This window comes from Cynoglossus semilaevis, chromosome 12 (assembly GCF_000523025.1).
Source record: "Cynoglossus semilaevis isolate Cse_v1.0 chromosome 12, Cse_v1.0, whole genome shotgun sequence".
In the NCBI taxonomy this organism is placed as follows: Eukaryota; Metazoa; Chordata; class Actinopteri; order Pleuronectiformes; family Cynoglossidae; genus Cynoglossus; species Cynoglossus semilaevis.
The window spans coordinates 2,380,279-2,405,336 of record NC_024318.1 but is presented as its reverse complement, the minus strand read 5'-3'; the positions used below and the strand labels follow the sequence as shown (position 1 = coordinate 2,405,336).

The window sequence follows — 25,058 nt, the reverse complement described above, 5'->3', positions numbered from 1 at the left end:
ATCTACAGAACTGTTGAAGAAGTGGAGCTGCTCACCAGAGGAGGCTTTGAATTTGTTATCAAATGTTGAGAAACATTTATTTTCCTGTTAGTGGTTCTGCCAGAACTCACCAAATCTAATCGGAACCGTGTATTGGCTTACTTTAGTTAGCAGTTACTCAGGCTTTGTTTTGGCTAACTCTGTGTTTTGTTTTGACTTTTTTCCATTTTATTTTTACTTTTTATTTTTTACAGTATCTATTCAAGTTTTAACTAACCCTTTGGCTAATTTGTAGCAGTTTTTTTACTTAATGTTTTAAAGACGGCATTATGAAGTGTGACGTTCAAAAAGGCCTGTTCAACAGAGTGGACTAACACATACGGAGTCATAATAAATACATCTGTCTGAATCCATGGTGGACAGAATTCAAAGAGCAGGGAGAAAACACGACAGGAAGGACTGCACATGTCATCAGAGTGTGACTTCCTGTCCTGGACCTGAATGTGAAGATGGAGTGTTTTCTCTGGCAAAGCAGCTCTGGTCAGGACAAAGTGCTGCTGGGGGAAGACGGGCATTTATCCTCAGACACATTCCACAGCAGACAGATACCACAAAAAAAAAAAAAACGGGCACCGAAGTGATCAGAGAACAAGTGTTGGCCGATCTGTACTTTAAAGGAACATCATCAACAGAATTAGACCTGTAAAAATGTACAACCCACAAAACCTCTGTTTTCTGGCAGGAAAGTCTGGACAAGAGTGAAATAAATCAGAAACTACACCTTTAAACAGGAGGGCTAACTGTTATTGTTACTTCTATTTTACATTTTATATATATTTAAAGATATCCCTGATATAATTGATAGCAAGTTCTTGGCGTCGCTGTTAGCTCTGTTTGTTGCTTTTATATTCAGTCACTGAGTTGTCCCTAATATTTTTCTGTATTTTCTGTTAAGTTAAAGCTTTTCTTTGCTAACACTTGACTAATTATTTTCCAAAATCAATGAGCTATCACCTTAGATAACATGTAGCTATCAGGGCGGTTACTGAAGATGCACCAGTTCATCTTTCAGAATCAAGTGTGAGGTGCTGAATGAAAACAGTTCCAACACGTGTCACTCATCACATGACATCTTAATCACAGTCTAACCAATCACAGGAGGAGCAGCTGACCCTCAGCTCCAATGTTTTTACAAAATCCAATCTGGACTCCCCTTGAAAACAGTTTGGATGCCCCTGACAGGGAGGGAAAAGGGCAAATGTAACATGTTGAATGATACTGTACGGTCCAAACATTTCCCTCTGGAATTCTGACTTGATGATCTAATTCCCACCCATCGGAGTTTGGAGCTGACCGAGAGATATTTCATCATCGCGCAGGTCTTTTACCGGCCTCCAGAGATCAGTCTTCACGTGTCGTAAAAAACAAGTCAAAGCATTTTAATCTCACATCTGCTCCTCGTTACCATTCCATGCAAAAGAATCAGAGAGCATGAAGTTTATCACACCACACTGACACCACAGCAATTTCATGGTCCATTCCTCCTTCAACAACATGCAGGAAAAAAAAACAAAAAAACAAACAGCCATAGTTGCGTAAGTGCTGTTTCCTGCGAAGACCGTGTATTTACTGACAGCTTCTGGACTTGGTCTTAAACTGAGAACCTCAGCTTTAGAACCCTCACCAAAGTCCATTGAGAAAATGAGTTTGAAGAACTTATTCTTCACTTTCTTTCTCTAAATTATGTGTCTCTGTGAACACAATCATTTTGCCAAAGAAAGTCGATGATTTTAGCTACAAAGACACTGAAACACCTGCTACACCGCTGCCTGTGTGTGTGGTCACTTTGTTTTTTATATACCGGTTCAATCTATACAATTTAACAGCGTTTTTGTTCACAGTGTTTCTATTAAACTTCCCTGTTTTGCAGATTTTAACACCTAAATATTTATAAAATAAATTTTTAAAAATGTAATTAGTATTGACAGCAAAATGACTAACATGGTAACCATCATGATACCTGTTAGCGCTGCTAGCATGATGAGCCATGTGCTGAGACTCACAGCTTCACCTTTGACCCTGAAATTAACCTAAACCATTTATTTACCATGGGTATAAGACACTGAAGTCATGTACTGTAGTGTGTCTGTGTATCGGCCAGTTAAGATTCACACACACACACACACACACACACACACGTTCACACTGCAGAAGACAGAGGCCACCCTGTTCAACAAGTAGGTCAAAGCAGATCCAAAACGGGGGAGGCTGACAACGAGGCCGGGGCTAAATTGAGCACAACGTCTATTACCATCAGGTCCTGGTGTGAAGCCCTTAAAGTTAAAATCTGGGGGAAAACAGCTCTGTCTCCTAAGAGATGCAAGTCAACATGTACACAACATCAGAGAAATCCAAAAATACGTCCCAAACTAGTCCGACTCAAACACAGAAAAATACAAATCAGACTCGGAGCTGGACTTTTTTCAGTTTACATGATTAAAGCACAGCAGAGTTTAATCTCACTTACAAACCATCAATTCATCACTGGCTGCAAGCTAACTTGCTAACAGGAAACACTGCATGTCTCAAACGGACCAAAGAGTCCTTTGGTCTAGTTCAGTTACTCAACTGTACCTCAACCTTTTACTGACTGTCTTCAGAGCACTGTGTACAGGTATGTGTGTGTCCTGAGGGCAGTCCTTGATGTAATGGCCTTTGTTGAAGCACAGGTGGCACAGGTAGTTGGGTGGTGGTCTTTTGTTGGGTTTTCTGGGCTCTGACGACAGGGACAGGTCTGAGAAATGGTCCGTCAGGGAGTTGAGTCCATCGACGATGTTGTTCAGGGAGCCGTACGGAGAAACGTTCTTATACACGTTGTTGTTTAATGCCTGTAAGACGAAGGTTGGACAGTGTTAGGTTTCCACACCACAACCTTCACATTTACCATCTGTAGTAGCAGGTTTTAAGCATATTTTTTTGGTTTTTTTTGTCTTTATATTATTCATTCATATTTATTTTGGAATCCAGTTTCGAGGTGGATTGGAAAGTTTGTCTGGCTGGATTTGGCTCACGGTTTGTCTGAAAGATTTTAGAATATTTTTGGAGGTGTGATTTTATCCCTTTTATTCTAAGAAACTACAAGTTGGTTTAAATCGGTTCCACCACAACAGTTCAGCTTTCTGCGGTCAAGGACAGATAAACAAGGCTGCGGCCAATGAGCTGTTTCTAAGAAAATCACACTGAATATTGATTTCCTGCTCTGAATGTCGGCCAGTGCCAGTATGAATCACCAATTTCCTTTTTTGTCACATTTTCTCTTGTGCGAGACACAAAAACCCTCCCAGATCATTAAATTCAGAACATGTGGACAGAGGCCCAGCTGTGTTCACGAGCTGGAAAAGTACTGAGCGTGTCCTCGGAGGGAGACAGGACTTGACTGAGGATGAGTCACTGTAAACAAGTCAGCAGGCAAGTTCCCTCCTCGGCCTGTGGAACATCAGCTCTGTCAGCTGGACTGGACGGTGGTGAACTGGCCGCGGTCAGCGTCTGCAGGCTGCACACGGCCACACGGGCCCCAGTGGATTCTGGGAAGATGCTCTATGAATATCAATAACGTGAAAGACTGCAGCCTGCAGTTCCTCTGCTCATTCATGGTTTTTTTTTCTCTGTTCAGTGCAGACACAACAGAAGGGTTGATCCTGACGGTTTAACGTCAGACGGTTTAACAGTCCGACTGTATGGAAACAGTCAACGCTTTTTCTAACTGTTAGTTCAGCAGTTTTTCAGTATCTGGTATTTTTTCAAATACGTTACAGCTTAGTGCCTACAGCAGGGGGTGTCAAACTCATTTTGGTCCATGTTTTTCTTAAAATAAGCTCAGGTTTAATTGAACATGTTCATATTGAATGAATATATAATTATAATATTTAATATAATTTGACAAAACTTCACTAACATGAAAGGTTTGTGGATTTTTTCACATTCAAATTCATCCAGCGGCCCGGGTTGAACCGGGCTGCCAACAGGAAGATGGAGTCAAATTTTTTAATCAGTTCTAAGGACATGAACTCAGCAGAGTTTCTCTCTTCGTTTTATTTGTGTAAATATTTAAACAATCCTAAAAAGGACTGTTCTATACACGTCGTGTACATTTCTGAACAGAGCCGTTAGACTGCAGCACAGTAACAGAGAGAACACATAAAACACATGCTAGAAGGAAAACTCAAGAAGCCGCAGCGCCATAAAGTTTGATTTACGATGACTCTGTGTAATGGATGAACACGAGTCTCGAAGCTGGAGCTGGTTAGGAAGCCAATCTCACTGCAGATGAAGATAAAGCTCTGACTTTTAGTGCTTTCAAAGTTAGAAGACCGACGTGATCACATGACCGTCGTGGCAGTGCGTTAACTTTCCGTTTACTTTTACCAGTTGTTTTTATATATATATATATATCAAATATTAGCTATATAAAAATGAGGTCAGGTGAGAAACATTACACTTCAAAGTATTGGTTACTGGAAAAACATCAGTCCATGATGGGCCATTTTAACCAATCACAGGCTCCCTCACAGATAAAGGCACTCCTATTGGTTCACCTCAGGTCACAGTAGACCAACAGATCCCCTAATGCACTGGGCTAAAGTCACTGATCTTCTCTATGAACTTCTGTGACAAAAACCAAAAAATCGTCCGGTGTATAAAGAGAACAAGAAAGTGAGTGAATGTATCTGTTGTTGCTGAATGACCCGTCCACCTGTGAGTCAGAAGGACAGCTGATAAAAACCCACATTTATTGCATCAACGGTTGACACAGTTGTTTCTTTTCCCTCTGCAGAGAAAAGCCAGATGTCAGCAGATGTTAGTGTTTTTTTTTAAAGTGGCCTTTAAAAGGGGTTTAACTCATCAACCGCAGCGGAGGAAATCTACTTCCTGTTTACTCCTTGGCACGTGCCCAGTGTTACTGAATGATCAGAGGATAAACATTTTAATCAGGTTTAGGGCTGTGGTCAAAGGTTACCATACACAGGTCACAAAAAAGCTAATTTTGTTTGGATTTGCATACAAAAACACACACACTCACACGTGTGTGTGAGTGTTTTCACAGCTACAGGTGTGAGGCGTTGAACAGCAGGCAGCAATCACACACACTGATGTCTTTAACGCCAAGCTGCGGTATGCAGCGATACCACAACCTGGATTCACAGCTTGTTTCACACAAGATTATCTGCAGATCCACAGTTATTAATGTCATGTTAAGAACTTGATCTTCTACTCAGACTTGAAAGGAATCGAACTGGACAGAAATGGAACTCTCTGCCAGCAAAAACGTGTCCAGTTAGGCTTCCGTAGCACAGATAACGTACAGAAAACGTACAGATAACGTACAGAAAACGTACATGCCTACGGCAGTGGAGACGACATCATGACGGGAGAAATCATCACAGACAATCAAACTAATTAAAAACAGGTGATTAAACAGGCAGCATGGGTAAAAGTCCGTAACATAAAATGGATCAATGATGAAGATAATAAAATATTAGCAACAATCTGCTACAAAGAAAGGCAAAGCAAGGGCTAAATTACGTGAATGAAGATCAACTTTTAGCAAGCGACAATGAACATTTACAAAATAGTCAGGACACGTTGAATGTTTGAGCAAATATAGACAAACTATAATAATAAAAATAATAATAATAATAATGCAGCGATGACCTGAGGGCAGAACCAAACAAGTCAAAGAAAACTAGCCACTCGTTAGCCACGACCTAGTCATAGCCGGAAAAAGGAAAACATTACTCAAAAATTAAAATTCAGTAAAAACTGACTAAAGCTTTCACTGGTCATAAATATCAGAGGGGCAAAGAAGCCTCTTTCAAAAACATCAATATTCCACCCAACACGTGTGTATTAGCCACAGGCTAATTCTTAAGCCGTTCCTCTTCAGTGCACACTGACACACACTGTTAAAATACACACGATACAACAGTGAAATGAAAGCAGGCAGAGAGGGAGGAACATAAAATACATTTATCCACAGCTGACAGCCGACTTTTTTAATCCATTAATTTTTCTCCTTTTGTCCTGGACTTGTTTGCGTGATCCTTCACTTCAACAACAACAAGCACATTTGGCATCACTCGTTGCATAATCAGATCCCTGCACTTGTTTATTTTACTTGGCTGGAGCCGTTACAGGAGGTTGCAAAATGCACCCACTGCCCCCACCCCCGCCCCACCTCCACCAGCACTCCCCAAACTGTTTCCAGACTGGGGTTAGACTCGTGTGGACTGAATGTCATTACACAATGGTGTGTAATGTAATGACTAATGTGTATGTGCAGCAGGGATGGTCTCAGGACGGTTTCGTCTTGAATTACTTCAAAAACAGAGGGGCCTCCGAGGTCAGCACCAGAACTGGTACTGGATGGTAGGAACTTCATCAGTCCTACGATGGTGTTTTCTTTAGTTTAAAGAATCAAGTCCTACAACAACATAAAACAAAAGGCACTTTTCTACCTCACAAACTAGTACCAGGAACTAGGGATAATGTCAGGAACTAAGAAAGGTCAAATGAACTTGGTGCTTCTCCAACTTTTAAAGTCCCCAAAACAGTTTGTTCTTCATTGGACTGGGAGGCAATGCTATAAAGAACTAGTTGAAATTAGTTTGGATTATTTTGCAACTTTCTCTCTAAATTAAAACCTAATTTGGTTTTTACATCAGGAAAGAAAAACATATATCCATCCATTTTCATCCTCTTATCCGTTACCAGGTCAATTGATTTTATGCACTTGTCAACTGTTTGTTGTTCTTTTGTTTGACCTGTGTTAGGTCACGTCTCTCTTCTAAAAGAGAGAGTTAGTCACATGAGACTAACCTGGTCAATTAAGCTTCAATATTTTTACAACATTTGTGACACCCACAGTTTTTTTTCTCTCCTGACCAAACCTCCTCATACTTCCAGTAAAAGAAGGAATCCACAAAAACACAACAACGTTTTTGCATAATTTTTACAGAACTTTCACCGCAGCAAGAAACACATGGAAACATTTCCAAGAAAGAACCATTGAGTTCCTTGTAAAAAACAAAAACGTGAACATGAAGTTTTGGGCAGCTTTGCTCACTCACTAGCTGCACACTGTCCACTGAACTTCTGCTCAGAGTGTTTATGTGATTTCCAGAGACACTGAATGTTTGAAGGCAGACAGATTTCCCAGCAGGCTTCTGTGCAGCCTCCTGCTGAGGTCTGCTGTCTCTTCTCTTCTTCAAATAGACCTGCTCATGCAAACAACGTCGCTCCTTGTTTACATATTATCTATTTTTGTAGCACAGGAGTAATTTTAGGGACAAACATGCTGATAATGTACAAACCTGATACTGCAGAACTGTGCTGTATCTGACCACGCCCCCTTTTTTGCTGCACCCACAAACTTAGAGTCAGTCCCAGAGACTGGGTCATGATCCATAAAGGCTGCACACCAACATACAGTCCTAGTGACTTCTTATGATGTGCCACTTGAAGACTGAAATCTTATATGACAATTGACTCCATAAGAAGGAAGAATAATATCAGATGTAAGAAAAAAACCCTCATAACCCACAAACACTTATTTCTCATGAAATGCACTGTTAGCTGTTTTGGTCATTTAATGTTGTTTAAGTAAATCCAATAATACGAAACGCACAAAATAAGCAGAATTACTTAAACTAACGTCTATCAATTGTTTCTATATTTTTGGACTAGCTGTTGTTCAGACATATCTTGCCACATGTTTAACAACATTCTAGCTATATGCTAGCTTTACAATGGGTTTTTTTGTTTGTTTTGTTTTTTATTGCAACGCTGACACTACTTTAACAAACAATATTTGTCTATATGTTTTTTTATCTATATTTTAAAAAACTCCAATTAGTCTTAGGAGTTTGTTTATTATTGATTTTTGCGTAATGGCTTTTGTACATTTAGCTTGTAACATTTAGCTTTGTTGCACTTGTCTATTTTGGCTAACTTTGCTTTTTTTGTTATGTTTATTAACTAAAGGGTTAGTTATTAAACATGACAAAAATACTTAACTTGTTTTTTAACATTTCAGGACAAACTATTTTTTTAAATAATCATTTTCTAAACTTTGATATACAATTGTTTTACAAGAAATGCCCGACATGGAAAACGTCATCGGAGCCGTGTGTGCTACAGAAGCCGGAATGGACAATTTTCTACTCAGGAATCGCAAAGCCAATCAATACATTTTTATCGAGTCATTTAATGGAATGTGGTGGAAAATATATAGAAAATGTAGCTATCTCCAAATCAACGACACCTTCATTTCTAATACTGGCGTCTGTAAATCCGTGTGATCGTTTATAATGAAGATAGAAAGTTGGCAACAGTCCAGACATGGCTAATATAAATACAATTAAAAGCAATAATTATAGTAAAAAGTCTAAGTCGTCACCTCGTTGCGTTGCAGTTGGAAGAAGTTGTTGAGATAGTTGGAGTTGAGGGACGAGCCGAGCTCCGCAGCTCCGGGAGTCTTGCTGAAGTTGAGATCCGGGTGTGAGGAGGAGTTGGGGTCCGGTCTGAAGGCGTCGAAGGCGCTGGTCTGGTGGTGCGGGTCCTGTAAGGACAGATAGACCCAGTTGAGGAGCTGCGCAGGCTGGTACACGGAGGCGCTGGTGTCTATGGCAGACAACAGGCTCATCTTTCAGCATGGACGGCCAAGCCTGACGTTTTCTTTCCAACTCTCTCCCCTAATTTTCTGTCCTGATCCCCGGCTGAAGCCACAGCTGAGCTCCGCTACTCGATCCTCTCCTCCTTCTCCTACTCTGCTTCTCCTCCTCACGCCGGGAGCCTCGTCCCACTTGGCTGTCTCTGGAAAGTCATATCTCTGACATGTCTGTATGAAAAAGTTTCCCTCTGCTCCCCATGGTCCGCTATCTGCCTTTATTACAGCGGCCACGGAGAGGCGCTCTGCATATGGAATGAGAGCGTCTCTACGTCACAGAGGACGCCAGCCAATCGGCGTCTTGTGCGTGTGAATATTTCAGCACGTGCAGCCAAGAAGTCCAGGACACCAATGGATCACTCATTGACAGTTTTTAGGAAACAAATTTGGACTCAAAGCCCTGCCAAACGTTATAGGTTTTCCAGGGTGATCTCCTTCATAGTTGACCTCATGTTGATCAGGTCAGTGGCCACTGACAGGAGGCCCACACTATACAGTGCACATTGTCTAGTCTGAGACGAAAAAGAAAAAGAAGACCCATAAATTAGAATTAGGAATCGAACCAGTGAAGACAAGGGCAGGAACCACCTATATTGAAGTCACTGATTCATCACACACCCAACTAAATATCCTTTCAATAATATTTTCTCTCTTTTTTGCTGCCTGAAAAACTTTGAACTAAGAAAGAAAAAGAAATTAAGACACTATTGAAAAGAGTATTGTTCTTTTTGGCTATATATAAAAGAAATCAATGCCAAATTCTTCAAGTTCATCTGCTACAGAGTAAACCTTAGCATTGTAAGTTAAAAGCTTAATGGCTCCCTCTTGTGGTATATGTTCTACAAGTACATTTACACGAGAGACATGCCCATGTTATCAGGTGTGTACCATAAAGGTTTAGTCACTGAAATGACATCTTGGAAAAAGTTGGAGGCCAAAGTGACGTGGTGTGAGGTAAAACAAGTCGCTCAGGTGACACCATTACATCATCATTTTATTGTCTGTTTCTGACACTTTTTTACTTGATTTTTACTTGATTGTGTAAGAACAAAGAACATAAATGCTTTATTAAGAATGTTTCAGTTTAACTGGCATCATTTTCTCTTTTTTTTTTTGTGAATTAATTGTTTTATTTTAAAAAATAGAAAACGGGTTAATGTTTGATAAGTTATAATGTTTTCTATTTTGTGGGGTAATTTATCCATTAATCACACATATTTTGGTCATACATTTAAGCTATATCTCCCATCAAACTTTCGAATCATGTGGTTTTACAGGCATAACGTTTAAATTGTGTAAGAACAAAGAACATATATGCTTTTATATGCTTTTTTTTTTTTTTTTGGTTGTTAACATCAGTGGACAGATAGCAAAGTATGTCGTATTTACTTTTTGTTGCCCTCTGCCGTCCACCCCCACCCCCCACCCCCTACTGGCCACCTCGGGCCTTGGGGTCGCCCCTGTGCCCCACCCTTCGTCTCCACTAACATGTACTGTATGTCAATGACTGGGAGAAAAGAATCTTTACATGCTGTGCAATAAAATATCGACAACCGCTTTGTTAGACGACGTCCGTGTGTCACAGTTTCCATCGTGCCACCAAAAAAAAAAAATAAATCCACGTGTTTGTTTACTTGTGACGTCACAAGGACACCTTCCGTCCCGTTTGTCACCTTTCAGTTTGTGGGGAAGCCATGACACCGGTCTGTCACCTTTCAGTTTGTGGGGAAGCCAAAGTAGGTGGTGATCGCTGTCTCTCTATAAATGGAAACTCTGAGTCCCACCCTCTCTACTTGAATACGGCCAAACTACTTCGACTGCCACACCAGGAAACGACAGGCAGGGGAAAAAAAAGTCAACGAAAACAGTAAGTGAGTAAAAACAGAACTAAGTCGTTTATTAAATTAAAACAAAACGAAAAACAACCGAGACGTGGTGTTTTCAAAGGCGAACTCAAAGGAACAGTTGTTAGCCGTTAGCAGCCGTTTTTTTTCTTCCGAAGTCGTATTTTGTCGACGTACTGCAGAGCTTGAAAACAGTTTTTATATCACTACGTTTGTTGTTACATTTTAATACTTCGACAATGTCGTTTTCGTTAACATTTAGTTTTGTAAACTGACGTTATTTTTGCTAATTAATCCACGTATAACTCCCCTGCATGAAATGCTACGTTAGCTGAGCTCGGTAAAGTAAAGCAGCTGCAGAGCAGACGTCTTGAGGGTGATTTTAAAATCTTTTTTTTTTTTTGCAACAAAACAAAGTTTCTCATTATTACTATTATTATTATTATTATTATTATTTGCTCACGTCTCACAGTTTGAAGTCTATTTGTTCGTTATCTTACTGCTTTAAGAACTAAAAAACGAGTAGATCGATAACACTGGCTGTGTTAGCAATGTCTAATAGCAAACAGCAACTGTGTTGTAACTACGAGGAACTGTTTTTAATAAACACATATAGGCCAGAAGCTAAACCAGAGATACACATGATTCGGTTATTCCGCTGTCGAAATGACATTCCTTCGACGACAAATGACGTCACAACATCCATTCATGTGTACGGGATTTTGACAGGAGGAGTGTTAGCATGAGCTTGTATCAAACGGTTAACAGTGTACTAACCAAGTACAGTGTACTAAGTAAGTACTGGTAATACTACTAATTACTAGTCGGTGCAAAGGGAGCTGTGATTCAGTTCTTCCAGTGGAAGATGACATTCTTCTTTTGTCTCATGACCAAAGCCATATGGACCATTGAACTATTTCACACATTTATTTCACTTCTCTTAAAATACAGTTTGCAGATAATGTCACATAAACAATCACCTTAATAATACTTAATAAATGTAAGTCTATTTGAAACAAAGGGACACAATTTGGTAAATTATAGTCGTCATAATTTCAAAACAATTCACACTTTGGAACAGAATATAATAGAGTCCTTACCTTTACCCAGTCTGGATGAACAGAATATTACCAGTTGTGTTTTTATTATGTTTTATGTTCTATAAGTCAATATTTGGCTATTTTTGTTAACAGTATTTCTACATTCTTGTGTATCTTGTCTTACGTTTTGCATCTGTTCTTCCTCTGTTTAGCTAATTTGAATCTTCTCTCTGTGGTTTAAGAAAAGTACATCTTATCTTAATCTGACATGTGCTGCTGAAAGCACTTTTTTTACCCCTGAAATGATTGAGATATTTAAGTAGCACCACATCCCCCTGAGTAAACAGAGCAGTGTTGCTAATCATTCAAAGATAAAATGGGTTTGCCTGAACTGGGCTGATTAATGATTAACCTAAATAGTGAACGCTATTTAACTGTGTTGTGTTCTGTCTGATGTTTAAAGCAATGAGCTACCCTGGATACCCCCCTCAGGCAGGCGGATACCCACCGCAGCCAGGAGCTTATCCCCCTCAGCCCGGTCTTTACCCACCTCAGCCAGGAGCCTATCCTCCCCAGGCAGGGGGCTACCCACCTCAACCCGGTGCCTACCCTCCTCAGGCCGGGGGTTACCCTCCACAGGCCGGGGGTTACCCTCCACAGGCCGGGGGTTACCCTCCACAGGCCGGGGGTTACCCTCCACAGGCCGGGGGTTATCCACCACAATCAGGAGGTTATCCACCTCAGGCTGGAGGCTACCCACAAGGGCCACCTACAGGTAGGTCTGGACACAGCACAGCTACATGGGAGTCTTTAGCAGAGTCCACACAAAAGTGGTGAAACATTTGAGAGAAGAACATTGAAATACAGGGAACCTTCCTGCTAAAATGTGATTTCATTTCCCAAAAGAAACTCTGAATTCTGCATTAAATGGATTAACTCAGCTGTTGTGACTTTAATACCAGTCATTTGTTTCTAACACGTCAGTCTGTCTGCATGAACACAGACAATCTGATTCTACCATCCTGACACTTTGTTTGGGATCATAGAAAGAGTGAAACGGTTTTGTGTGTGGGGAAACAGCAATCATGAGACTGACTGTGGACAGAGTGGAGTTTTTTTCCCTCACTGAAAACAAACAAACCTCTGCTGTTGCTAGGAGAAGCAGGCCTCACGGTGCTTCGTTCACAGTGCTCTTATTCTCAGTCCACCATTCTTTCACCTGCATGTAAACTACATGGAAATTTAAAAAACGGTTGTTTCCCTAAAAGACAGCAGCTCTTACCATGTCTGTTTGTCAGAAGTCATGCAAATATTTTCTTGATTAACAAAGATTTGATTAAAACTTTTGTTTAATAGGTGGTGCGTTTTTAGAGTTGTGTCAAATAATGTTCCTGATCATAACAGTATACACTTGGTATCTGGAGCAGCTGGTGGTCATTACTGTAACAAATACAGTACAGTTCACAGCAGTGTTGATGCAGCCTGACATGTTGTCATCATCTTCTTCTTCTTCTTCTTCTTCTTCAGTGTAATGGGGCGGTGGACCTACTGGTGGTTATCCCAACGTTGGATTCAATGCTGGAATGGTAAGTTTTTGGTTTCAAGACCAACATAATTTCCCTGCACATCAGGGACTGTTGGGTGTATTTATATGGAACATGATATAAATTCATAATGATATCAGTAGACGATGGCAATAAATATTCCAGTTAGAATGAATTGCACAGCAATTTGTGGAAGAGTTACGGTAAGATTTCTCCCAAGGTTCCCTCCTTTGACCCTGTAGCATGGCCATGTTCTCTCTGCACCCATTTCATCATTTGCATGAAAAACACACTTCATACTTGATTCTAATGCATGTTTTGTAAACCTTATTTTGTGCTTCTGTTTAAGACTTTTCTCTTTTGTTAACTTGTATCATTTCAACTCTGTTAAAAGTCAAAGCCACACTTTGTTTGGACAGTTTCTGATTGTGTAAAACAGCAGAAACATTAAAGGGAGATTCTTTTATCCTAGTGGTGACATGAGGAACAACAGATGTGAGCCACTTAACTATTGACTTGTGTGACATATCTTTGGAATATTTCTGGAATAAGTCCACCTCCTTGTTTTGTGATTTTTAATTCTGTGTCTGCAGATATGAGTATATGTAACTACTTTCTGTAAAGTACACACTCTTCTACTGTATGTCACAGCCCTTTGGGAAAAGAAGCATTTTAAGCTCAAGGCAACATGTAACATACTGAGGAATTGCTGCCTTATTTGGTTCATCAGAGTACTTCACGTCAAGCCATATAAAGTATTTAAAACATTTCATTCCCAAGATATAATTTGTACAGGCAAAATAGACTCAACATCTCCCTGCTGCTGTGAGTATTATGTACTTATCCAAACAGTTCAGTCAGAAAAGGGTGGTTGAAAGATAAAAAAAAAAAGCAGATATTTTCCTAAAATTCATTTTTTATCTTAGATTATTTAGATTTTTGTTAAATGGCTAAAACATTTTCCTCATCGTCTCTGCTCGTCCTCACTGTCACCTCAGTTTGAAACAGTGGACCATTCTCTCCACCTCTAGTCCAAACCAGGTGTGACCAGCCGTCTTTGCTTTGCTTACAACAGCCTCCGCGCATCTGTGCACGACGTTTCATTCCAAATCTTTTCAAATCACAGGCCCCTCAAGCCCCTGGGGGGTACCCACCCACCCCTCTGTCAGGAGGGTACGGTGCCTCCTTCCCTAACCAACAGTCACATGGCCTTTACCCACAGCCAGGAGGCGCTATGCCTGCAGGTCCTGGGATGGGCTTCCCGGGTCAGCCTGGATACCCTCAGGCCCCATCACCTAATACTCCCATGGCTGGTTTTGGTGGAGCACCGGCCCCAGTGCCAGGATACCCAAAAGCCCCCTCACCAAATCCCTCGATGCCCGGATATGGAGCAGGAGCCATGCCAATAGCGCCACCTGTCAATGTGAGGATCTTGGAATAACCTTTATTTTTTAATCCAGGTTAAAAATAATCACTTTAAATATAATATAATTTATATGTTGAACAGCAGAGTTACAATGAAGTTGTCCATAAAACCGTAGCATTGTAGCCGACGATATGGACATGATATAGACAGAACCTTAGTTTACATCAACTTTGTTTGATGGTGGTAAATTTTATCTTTAATATCAGAAAGGATTCAGAGGAACAATCAAGGATTTCCCTGGAGCTGATCCACTCAAGGACGTGGAGGTCCTGAGAAAGGCCATGAAGGGCTTTGGTGAGTAGAATGAACTTTCTTTCAAGCGTGCCTCACTGTTCCTGCCACGACTTGTTAAGAGATTTGATATTTAATTACATAGAAACTGTCTGGGCAGCTGTGTTAGAATCCAGAGGATTGGATTTCACTGTATGTTCAGAAATACTACTGTTATTACCACATGTGAGCTTTGTTGTTGCTAATCGGTCAACACTGTGAATACTGTGTCAGTACTGACACAACAAATGGTCCAGTATTTACACGTACATGTGTCTTTACTTCATCTGTGCAGGAACTGATGAGCAGGCCATCATCAACCTACTGGGGAGTCGCTCCAGCAAACAGCGTGTTCCTCTGCTCAAAGCTTACAAAACCTCCTACGGCAAGGTAACAGTTCCTGTTCATGGTCGGGTTTTAAAGGGACAGTTCAGGTGTTTGGGTTTTTTCACAGTGTGTTCCTATGAAGTACTGACACACAGTTATTTGATCATCTAGGACCTGATTAAGGATCTGCACTCTGAACTGTCTGGAGACTTTAGGAAGCTGGTCATGGCCATGATAAAGAGTCCAACTGAGTTTGATGCCTATGAGCTCAATAGCGCCATCAAGGTAAAATACATGTGACAGGATTTAAAGAGCCATGTGAAAAAGAAAGGGATGAAGAGCAGAGAGAAACATCTGTCTTATTGTTTTCCTCTCACAGGGAGCAGGAACCGACGAGGCCTGTCTGATCGAGATCCTGTCTTCCCGCTCCAACGCTGAAATCAAGGAGATAAACCGAATTTACAAACAAGGTGAGATGATATAGATGATGATAAGATGACTGAGCTGTCACTGCTCTGTTTATGTCACAGCAGCGCCACCCTGTGTCCAGGGAGCTGTCCCACATCAGTGTCTACTTGTCAAGAGTTATATTTGTTTATGAATCACTATCACATCTGATGATGTAGTTCATCTAAATTTGTGTTTTTACTTTATATTAATGTCTTCATTCTGTACCTGTGACAAGTGCAATGACAGAAAAAGTTTAATCTACGTTTTCTTCACTGTCAGAATATAAGAGGTCTCTGGAGGACGCCATTAGTGGAGACACTTCAGGTCATTTCCGTAGACTCCTGATCTCTCTGGCCCAGGTACATACGCCACACTGTCTTTATGCATAAATAAATATTGTTTGTCCTCGTAACTGCTTTGAAATGTGATTTGTAACTGTTTACCTTTTTTCCAATGTGATCTTTTGTCCTTGGCCAAAACAAAATGTGATGTAAATGTTTTATTTTAAGTTTAAAATGTCTTTTATAAAAACACCTAGAGTGGACTTGAACCCACACCCAAATTCACCACTTTACTAAGTGCTTTTCATGGAAACTCTTCTTTTTACCAGGAAAGATTGGATTTAATTATTCTTTTCTTCACAGGGTAATCGTGATGAAAGACCACATGTTGACATCTCTGTGGCTAAACAGGACGCACAGGTAAACCTCTGACTCATGACCTTTTATTTGTGTATTGTTAGGATGTGCTGATGATGATGATGATGTCACTCTTATATACGAGTTTTTTAAGTCTTGGACATGTCACTCTTATATACGAGTTTTTTAATCTCAATAAATATTATTATTGTAACTCATGGTTAATACATTTAAATTAAATAAGTGTCATGGCCATGGTGACTTGACTCAGTTTGGTGGTATAACAAATTGGGAGACACAAAGTGACCAGACAGAGCAGCCATGGACCAGTAGTTCCTGTCCAACCAGAATTAGTTGAGTTTGTCCCAGTAGAGTAGATTTATTAAGAATGTAGAGGTGTGTGTTTTAGTCACGTGTGCTCTCGTCTCCTCTCAGGCTCTTTACGCTGCAGGAGAAATGAAGCTGGGAACAGATGAGTCCAAGTTCAATGCCATTTTGTGTGCCAGGAGTATTCCTCATCTCAGAACAGGTAACCTCATTCAGAGAGGGACTTTTTTGAATCTTGAATGTCAGATCATACTGATGTGTGTGTGTGTGTGTGTGTGTGTGTGTATAGTTTTCCTGGAGTACCAGCAGATGAGCGGCAGAGACATAGAGAAGAGCATCTGTAGAGAAATGTCTGGAGACCTGGAGAGTGGCATGTTGGCAGTGGGTAAGAACACACACACACACAGGACTCCCAGTTATCCTATTCTGATTCAACACAGACACTTGAACCCTGTGAACATCGTCCTCCACACCCTCTAATATCCTCTAAATCTGACCAGTATCAAATGAACTGTTGTTAAAAGAATTCTGTTTTCTTTTTTTTTGCCAACATCTCAGGTTGATGGTACAGTAACACGTTTTTGTCCTTCCATTTTGTTTGGAGTTTTCACATCCAATCTCTGCCTGTGTGTGTTTGTAGTGAAGAATGCAATCTTTTTTTAAATATTTCTCAATGTGTTTTTTGTTGTTGTTATTTTTCAGATTTTTTTAAATTTGCTGTATTTATTTTGTCCACTAGAGGGCAATGTGAATCAGAAAATATTTGGACTGAAGGATCATCTCCACTAATCATTTATTTATGTGCACTTAACTATTAAAACAAAGATTCCAATTATGATGATTTGATAAGTGGACTTTTGTAGTGTTTCTAGTTATTGATGAACGTCACTTCAAAGTAATGGTTTGGAGTTAGAGAGAACTGACTTTGTTAGAGCTCACTGGAGACTGTCTCTGTTGGCAGCCTGCACCTAGGAAATATTGAGAACAAGCTCCTGTGTCAGAGGCTCAGTCTTGGTACATGCAGCACAACAACAGTGACTAATCCTCAAACTGATCTGAAAACTTTTGTTTGCTTGTTTATGGTATTTATTTTATATTTTAACATTTTATATTTAAACATTTGTTTCATTTTGTTCATTCACTCCTTTTCAAGCTCATTCTTGATTTTTATTTCAAGTGTTTATACGTGTCATAATAAAGATTCTGTCTTTCAGTCAAGTGTATTAAGAACACCCCAGCCTACTTCGCTGAGAGACTCTACAAAGCCATGAAGGTAAGTCAGTGTGTCAGTATTTACTGAGAAGATTAGACCCACATGGAACAACTCACTGACATCAATGCTCATCTTCAGGGAGCTGGTACCAAGGACACAACCCTGATCCGGATCATGGTCTCCCGTTCTGAGGTGGACATGTTGGACATCCGTCGGGAGTATGTCAAAAACTACGGAAAGTCCCTGTACACGCACATCTCTGTGAGTATCTCCCTAAAATCCTGAGGTTTACACTGAGGATGTCCCACAAAAGTGTTTGTCCGTTTTTTAGAAGTTTGGATCCTGTTGTTTGTCAGCAGTACTGCAGTTAGATTTACTGTGTGTTCCTGACAATAAGTCAGGCTTATTCTAGTGACTTGGCTGGTCCTGTGACTTAATTTAGAAACTTGTCAAAAATATAAGCCATATCATCATGGCCACAAGAGGGCACCGTTTGCACTCGTAAGAAGTGAACCTTGCTACTGGGCCACTGAGAAATGACTCGACTAAACTATAAATACTTCCTTAAAGGAAAACTGCTGATTTTAATCTGTAGATTATGAAGTATTGAGTCAAAATGAGAACTGTAACTCTGACAGTAGCAGGATCACGGCCACTCACAGAAGCTGTGGCTCTGATCCACTGCTGCCTCTGTCGGTTTAATCAGTGTTGATTTTTGTTTTTATTATCTAACTGTCATCAACAGGGCGACACGTCAGGCGACTACAAGAAACTGCTGCTGAAGCTGTGTGGAGGCAGCGACTGAGAAACGTCCGTCAGAGCTACACGTTAGCTTTGTGCAAAAAAAAAAAAAAAAATGCATGAGTGCCAGTGCTTTTCTGCTTTAATTGCCAAGTTTACTCCATCATAAAAACTATATACGTACAGTATATACAAACATATATACTCAAATATATAAAGAAAGCTATGTCCTATCCCTTTAGATTTGATGCAGTAAAGTTTTTATTTTTCAGTTTATGTTAACTTTGTTGAACATACAACAATGCAATCAATTTTGTCTGGAGATTTACCTTTTTAAATTTCAGAAGTTTATATTTATATCATATTTTTATTTTTTGTAGCAACACAATCAGATGTGTGATATCTGGAATGTTTATCAGCCATTTTACTGTTGGATGTCCAGCAATGCTGGAGATTTACGAAGCCAAAGTCATTGTTTGCAAATGTATTGTTGCAAAGTTTATACTATAAATTGTCTTTACAATTTTATGTTTATCGCAAATCTAGTGTACTTAGAAATACAACCTGAATGTTGAGTCATCACGTGCGTTACCTACATATACTTTATTGCTACAGCACAGCATTACTTTTCGTACGTATCATGTGATTTTTTTAACTTGACAATGCTCTAAAAAAAAATTAAAAAAGGAAAACACTGTGGGAAATGTGATATATTTTTTCTACATATAAGCAAAAGAAGTATTCAATTAAAACGGAATCTAAATTCTGGGATGTATGACAAAATACAATAAATACAAACAGACCGATAGAAATCTGTCTGAAACTGAGAACACTCTGAATACAGCCTGAAACGTTAACACCAACCACGAATAGATCGTCAAAGTTTAATGCTACATTATTTAATGCTCAGATTAAATGCCGAAAAAAAACTTCAGTTAATGGTTATCGCCAATAGAGGGCGTCATCAACCGCTAGGAATCTGGAATCTTTTCTGTAAACAGTTGGTTTTAGGTATGCTTTTTTTTCTTTCCTAATATTAAAAACAGGACTTTGTTGCACAGTTGAAATGTGACTTCCATTTCTTATCAACCATGTAACTGATGATGATGTAACTGTGCAGTGTAGTACCTTCATTGATTACAGTACAACACAGTGCATGTTAACTGTACCACAATCAATATCTCTGTGATGTTGAGGTGGGAGGGGCGGGGGGCGGGGGGGTACAGGAAAGGCAACCTGGTGAATCAATGACATCCATTAAAGTACCACAGACACATGAGATGAAGTCTGGTACGTCTGTCACTAGAACCAGAGTCTGATCAGGTCTGGTTTAAAATGGACTTGAACAGGAAGTGATGATGATAAAATAAAGACCTGCTGCGATTTGGACCTACGTTTAATTTTACAGAATGACATTTAAAGTGTGTGTATCTGACAACCTTGGATTTGACCATTGATGATGATGATGATGATGATGGTGTCAGGTGTTGTATGTGAACAGATGAGTTAAGGCTGTCGGTACAGACTGTGGTAAAGGTCTGAAGGTTTACTTACTGTCCACCAGACCTTGACCTCATTCACACATGCACTTCGTCTTATTCTGACATTGACCTTCTTTGTCCCTCTGCTGTGACGGAGCTTTACGAACTGAACAGAACCAAACCACCAGAATCCTGCACCACACGCCACGTGCTCTGATCAAATATTCATCACTGAGCCCTGATATGAAGGCAGGTTCATGGAGGTCTGGAAACTGAAACAAATGGACATTTGATTTTTTTCAAATCATGGTTTTTTTTTCAGCTTCTGATCCTTTACACATAATTTCATCGTGGTCACCAGGGTAACCATATACCACGTGACACAGCTGATAATGATGTCACAGCCACGTTGGTCGAGTTAATTCTGTACAGACATAAAACAAAAACCGTTATTTTTGGTACATTTTTAATGTAATTGGTGACAGACATGACCAGATGGTGGCAGTATTGCAACAAAATCAGTTCTAACTGCCATTAAAACCCCCAAAAAAGAAGAAAAAAAATCAAAGTAAACACGTGGTCATACATCAAAGGACATCATGTCATGTATGATGTGGTGCCTGATGTCACATGTTTGGTTCTGAGGATGGCAGACTGTCACATGTTCTAAAACTGTGCACGCAAATTCATGTGAAGGAAAGAGAGTTCGGTGTCAAGTACAAAAATGGCGGCTTTTGCGTTTGAAATGTTAAGCTCCTTTGGCTTCAGTGAGCTGGATGCAGGTTTATTATCTGAGATGTCAGATCAACAACAGTTACACGCATCAGAGGAGGAAAGTATGGACGAAAATACAAACGAAGACGCAAATGAAGATGAAGAAATCGGTCTCCTGCGGAAAGAATTCAGCACCCTGAGGAAAATGTTTCAGAAGACGCAGTACGTCGCCGACAAGTGGAAGAAAGAGGAAAAGGCTTTGCTGCTGTTGGAGCTGCAACTGCGCCGCCTGTCTCACAAACGGCTCCCCCCAGAGGAGAAGCTGCCGTACTACGAGGCCAAGTGCGCAGAGCTGAGACAGAAGAGCAGAGACTCCAAGGACTACCTGGAGCTGCAGTTCTCTGAACTTCGTTCCAAAATCTTTTACATCGAGGTGGAGATGGAGAGACTTCAGAGGATCCAGAAGACCAAACATCTGACCAAGAACAAGCCCGACGACATGAGGCTGGAGAAGAACCTGTGGTTGACGAAGCAGCTGCAGAAGAAACTGCACTCCACGGCGAGGGACCTGGTGAACAAGGAGTGCATCATCTTTGAGATAGAGCAGCAGTGCAGGGAGATGGTGAAACATTTGAACGACATCAATGGTGTCAAAGAGCAAATCAGGGCACGAAATGAGGAGATCAAGTCGCTGAAGGAGGAGCTCAGTGTTGCCAAGGAGGAGGCTTTCAAGAACAAGGAGGAAAATGGGAAGTTGTTGGACAAATTGAAGGCCACCAAAGAGTTGTACATGGAGGAGAAAAGGACGAACAGGACTTTGATGACAAAGCTGGAGAAGATGAGCGTGAAAGGCTAGCTTGAAGGGGAAATGAGAACGATTTTCAAAAACTTGTTTTTCATGAATCAGACTTTTCTGTATCAAGAAGATAACAACTACAGAGAAGGGATTCCTTGATCAACCAAGTATGTACTGGATCTCAGCAAACCTGGGATCAAAACAGGCTTAAAAACAAACAAACCCTGGAGCTAATTTGCCTTTATATCACTGTGGAAATGTAATCACCAATTAAAATCAAAAGTGTTTTAGTGTGAATGGTTGTGTGTCTCCATGTGTGGTACCCCATACTTCCAGTCCAATGACTGCAGGGATTGGCTCCTCCCACTCCTTCCGTTTGACCAAAGAGAAACGTGAGGAAAAAAACCCTCCAAACTGTGGCTGTTATCTGGAAGTCTTAATAATTTGATTTACTATTTGTCTTAAAATGATAACTAAATGTTGGGTGTTATTATTTATATTAATGTTATATTCTCTTCCATTGTTTCCATAACTCTGCTCATGTATGTACATATATATGTCGTTAACCAAATATTGTACACACAGAACAAAAGTATCTGCGTTTTAAAATCCCTAACATTTCCTCTCTCCATTCAGTGTTTCTTGCTCCGCCTGACATTTTCATCGTACTCCACTACACGTTGTACGTGTGTGTCCGCCCATTGAAGAAACGGGCGTGTTTTTGAGCGAATCTCTAAACCCCGCCCCTTTAACCATATATGGAGCCGTGGCAGATCGTTGATTGACAGCAGCAGCAGCTGCTCAGAGTCTTAGACATGGCGGCGGAGGCAGAGTAAAGCTGCGGCGGCGGAAGCAGCAGCAGCAGCAGCAGCACTGGCACCACCAGCAGCAGAGGAGGACTTCTTCACGGGAGTTTTTTTTCCCCTCGTTTAGTAGTTGGCGTAAAACCCTCCTGCAGAGGAGGACGGAGATAATGTGTCCGGACCGGAGCTCGTTCTGAGCGGACGCCACGGTAACAGTCCGCCCTGACGCCAGAACGATGGGAAAAATGTTCCGCTGTTTAGAGCAGAAAACAGCTCCGGGCAACAAACATGGCTCCGTGTGCCTTTTGGAAAAATGCTCGGAAAATTAGCTCTCCTGGCTCCGGCCAAGTTGTGCAAACCGCTTCGATAAGTTCACTCGGTACTTTGGGTCTTTGAGGGCATTTTGAAAACGTCCCCTCGGTTCGTTTTGTTGAGGCAGGAGCTACACGGAACTACATTCAGAGGCAGAGCAATGGAGCCAAAGCACAAAGAGTTGCTCGACCAGTGCCACCAGAACTTACTGGAGTCCATCACAGACGCGGACCGGCTCATAGAGCTGCTGATCGTCTCAGGGACCTTGAGTCAGCTCGATAGGTTCGAGCTGGACCAGAACTGTTCTTCCAGCACCGAGAAAGTGGACCACCTCCTGAAGATGCTGGTCAACAAGGAGAGCGACCATTTCCTGGACCTGTGTGTGGCCCTGGAGAAGGCTTACCCGGACCTGCACGCTACCCTGTTCGGCCACAACGGCGGTGGCCCCGTGACCCACAACACCGGTAAGAAATTCGGATACTTGCAATGGCCAAATCTGAAGCATGGATCTGCAGCTACTACTGCTGTTACTACTGTTACTGCAGTTACTACTGTTACTACTGCACTAGTACTTAACCTGGAACCCCTCAGAGATGAGTGGACTGTGATACACAGCAGCAGAAATAGTTCGATCAGGGTTCGAATCAGGGCTGGGGGAGCAGGTAGATATGGGTCCAGGTTGAACTAGTGACACGTTCGAACACCAGCATCATTTCAATACAAGACTGGTTTGGTTTTTGGACCAGTCATTTTGGAGGATGTGATTCATCCAGCTTGCTCATGCTCAGTTTTGGTTGCACAAACCTATTAATTTAACCTGTTAACCTGCCAACTACATTAATCACCAGACCCTAGTAAACCCCCCCCCCCCACCTCCCCTGAAAACACAAAAGATAGTCAATTGTTTTAAGACACATCTGGTTTGCGTTTATGGTTGTGTTATATTTGAACATTTCCTAGATCTGCACTGATTTGAAATTCCTTGAAAGAAGCAACAAGAATGACCTTTTAGGTCATGACCTCTGACACTAGGAGATCCCTGGGTTTGTAAGAAATTCATACGGTTCATAATGAAAAAGCCAAAAATGTGTTTTTGTTTTTTTTTATTGCAGTTTTAACAATTTACACATGCTGCACTATTGTGTCCAACCTTGTTACTGAAATCCATAAAAACAAAAGTAATGTCTCGGTGATACCAACTTTGAGACTTATTGGATTAAAATATTCTGCTGTCGTTTTTACCATTTGAACCAGAGACAGTTTTGACAAAGGAAGTCATTATCTAGCTGCTGGTCTGTGGATCTATTTTTGGTATGAGATATTCTCCATCCTGGTCTTTCTCTGCGTTCACACAGATGACATTAAGATGTTGCTGTGTTTGACGTGATGTACAGTTCCTGCTGTCGGAGGTGTCTCGTCTTTACTGTCAAGAAACAGGAAAAAAAAACCCGGATGAATGGAGTGACATGCATTAGGAAGTCTCACGTGTCTCCATCAGTCATGTGTGGACACGGTTCAGGTACATTAGGTAGCCCGACTTGTTTCCATGGCAACGGGTGTAGCACAGACCGTCATGTGGCTCAGTGTCGACCTCCACCAGGGTGTGATGGTGCGGTGGAGTGTTGAAATGTAGACCGTGGATCTGTGCACCTCCTGAAGACACGGATACGACCGCGTCTCCACACACCAGCGTTTTAAAAATAGGAAAACAAAACGTCAGCAACACAATGTGTTAATGATTGGATTTGCACTGGCTCCTCCGCTCCACCTCAGAGGGTTAGCTGTGCTGTGGCTCTGAGACGAAGTCTAAACCTCTGAATCAGAGTCATAATCACAACCAGAGTCACACCCCCAGACCCTGCTGGGAGCACTGAGAACGTGGTGTGGAGATGAGGCTTGATGGGGTTTTTTTTTTTTTTTTTTTGCCTCAACATAAATTTTGTTAGATCACTGTCACACAGCTGAAGCTGATCTGAAACACATGGTGTGTATGAACTCTGTCCTGACCTGGTATCAACCCTCATCATCAACCATAGATGGGATATAAGGAACAGACACTGGTTGTTAAAGTCAAACCCCCAGAGAGAGTTAAGCTGATTACAAAATAAATAAAGTAAAGTCAAAGTGACGTCAGTATCTGAAGGTTGACGTGTTTTGCATAAAATCAAAAAAAAACTGTGATTAAAAAAAATTGAATTTTGATTCACTCATTTTACCTTTGCCCTTCTCCAAGATTATGTTTGAATGTTTCTAGACAAGAGAGACGCTGGTATCAAACCTGGTTTGTGTAATAATTGTGGACCAACCTGGTGTCACACAGAATCAGTTTATATATTTTCATAATGTCAAATGTGGATTCTTTCTTGAAATCACCTTTTGCAATTTTTCATAATGAGAATCAAATCAGTGTAATTTTACAACACACGGT

At 40.9% G+C, this 25,058-nt stretch overlaps 3 protein-coding genes across 8 annotated transcripts in view; 2 read left to right on the top strand and 1 right to left on the bottom strand.

Moving 5' to 3' along the window:
* The window catches only part of LOC103386988 (zinc finger CCHC domain-containing protein 24-like), a 34,356-nt gene extending 25,419 nt beyond the window's left edge, over window positions 1–8,937 (bottom strand). For 2 of the 3 annotated variants that reach the window (XM_008321444.3, XM_025060667.1), the window contains exons 1-2: window positions 8,435–8,936; window positions 2,667–2,867 (exon numbers count right to left, since the gene is read on the bottom strand). In XM_008321444.3, the coding sequence (XP_008319666.1) occupies window positions 2,667–2,867; window positions 8,435–8,680 (447 nt within the window). In that variant the 5' untranslated portion in view covers window positions 8,681–8,936. Of the gene's footprint in view, window positions 1–2,666; window positions 2,868–8,434 lie in introns of all 3 variants that reach the window. The other variant, XM_008321443.3, reaches the window with a different exon arrangement.
* A 1,486-nt stretch (window positions 8,938–10,423) lies between these two features.
* Window positions 10,424–18,640, top strand: anxa11a (annexin A11a). Of its 3 annotated transcripts, none has more exons than XM_025060925.1 (15): window positions 10,424–10,571; window positions 12,052–12,367; window positions 13,120–13,174; window positions 14,355–14,555; window positions 14,765–14,852; window positions 15,124–15,218; window positions 15,327–15,440; window positions 15,535–15,625; window positions 15,885–15,964; window positions 16,250–16,306; window positions 16,679–16,772; window positions 16,860–16,955; window positions 17,785–17,843; window positions 17,922–18,044; window positions 18,529–18,640. In XM_025060925.1, exons 2-15 carry the CDS (start codon window positions 12,054–12,056, stop codon window positions 18,586–18,588), a joined length of 1,527 nt encoding a protein of 508 aa, XP_024916693.1. In that variant the 5' UTR covers window positions 10,424–10,571; window positions 12,052–12,053; the 3' UTR covers window positions 18,589–18,640. The 3 variants fall into 3 exon arrangements, with proteins under 3 accessions (XP_024916693.1, XP_024916691.1, XP_024916692.1); XM_025060923.1 differs by having other exon boundaries at window positions 14,259–14,555; XM_025060924.1 differs by having other exon boundaries at window positions 10,440–10,575; window positions 14,259–14,555.
* A 3,182-nt stretch (window positions 18,641–21,822) lies between these two features.
* The window catches only part of dlg5a (discs, large homolog 5a (Drosophila)), a 46,829-nt gene continuing 43,593 nt past the window's right edge, over window positions 21,823–25,058 (top strand). The window contains exons 1-2 of one of the 2 annotated variants that reach the window (XM_025060916.1): window positions 21,823–21,907; window positions 22,152–23,094. In XM_025060916.1, the coding sequence (XP_024916684.1) occupies window positions 22,791–23,094 (304 nt within the window). In that variant the 5' untranslated portion in view covers window positions 21,823–21,907; window positions 22,152–22,790. Of the gene's footprint in view, window positions 21,908–21,954; window positions 23,095–25,058 lie in introns of those variants that run through there. The other variant, XM_025060917.1, reaches the window with a different exon arrangement.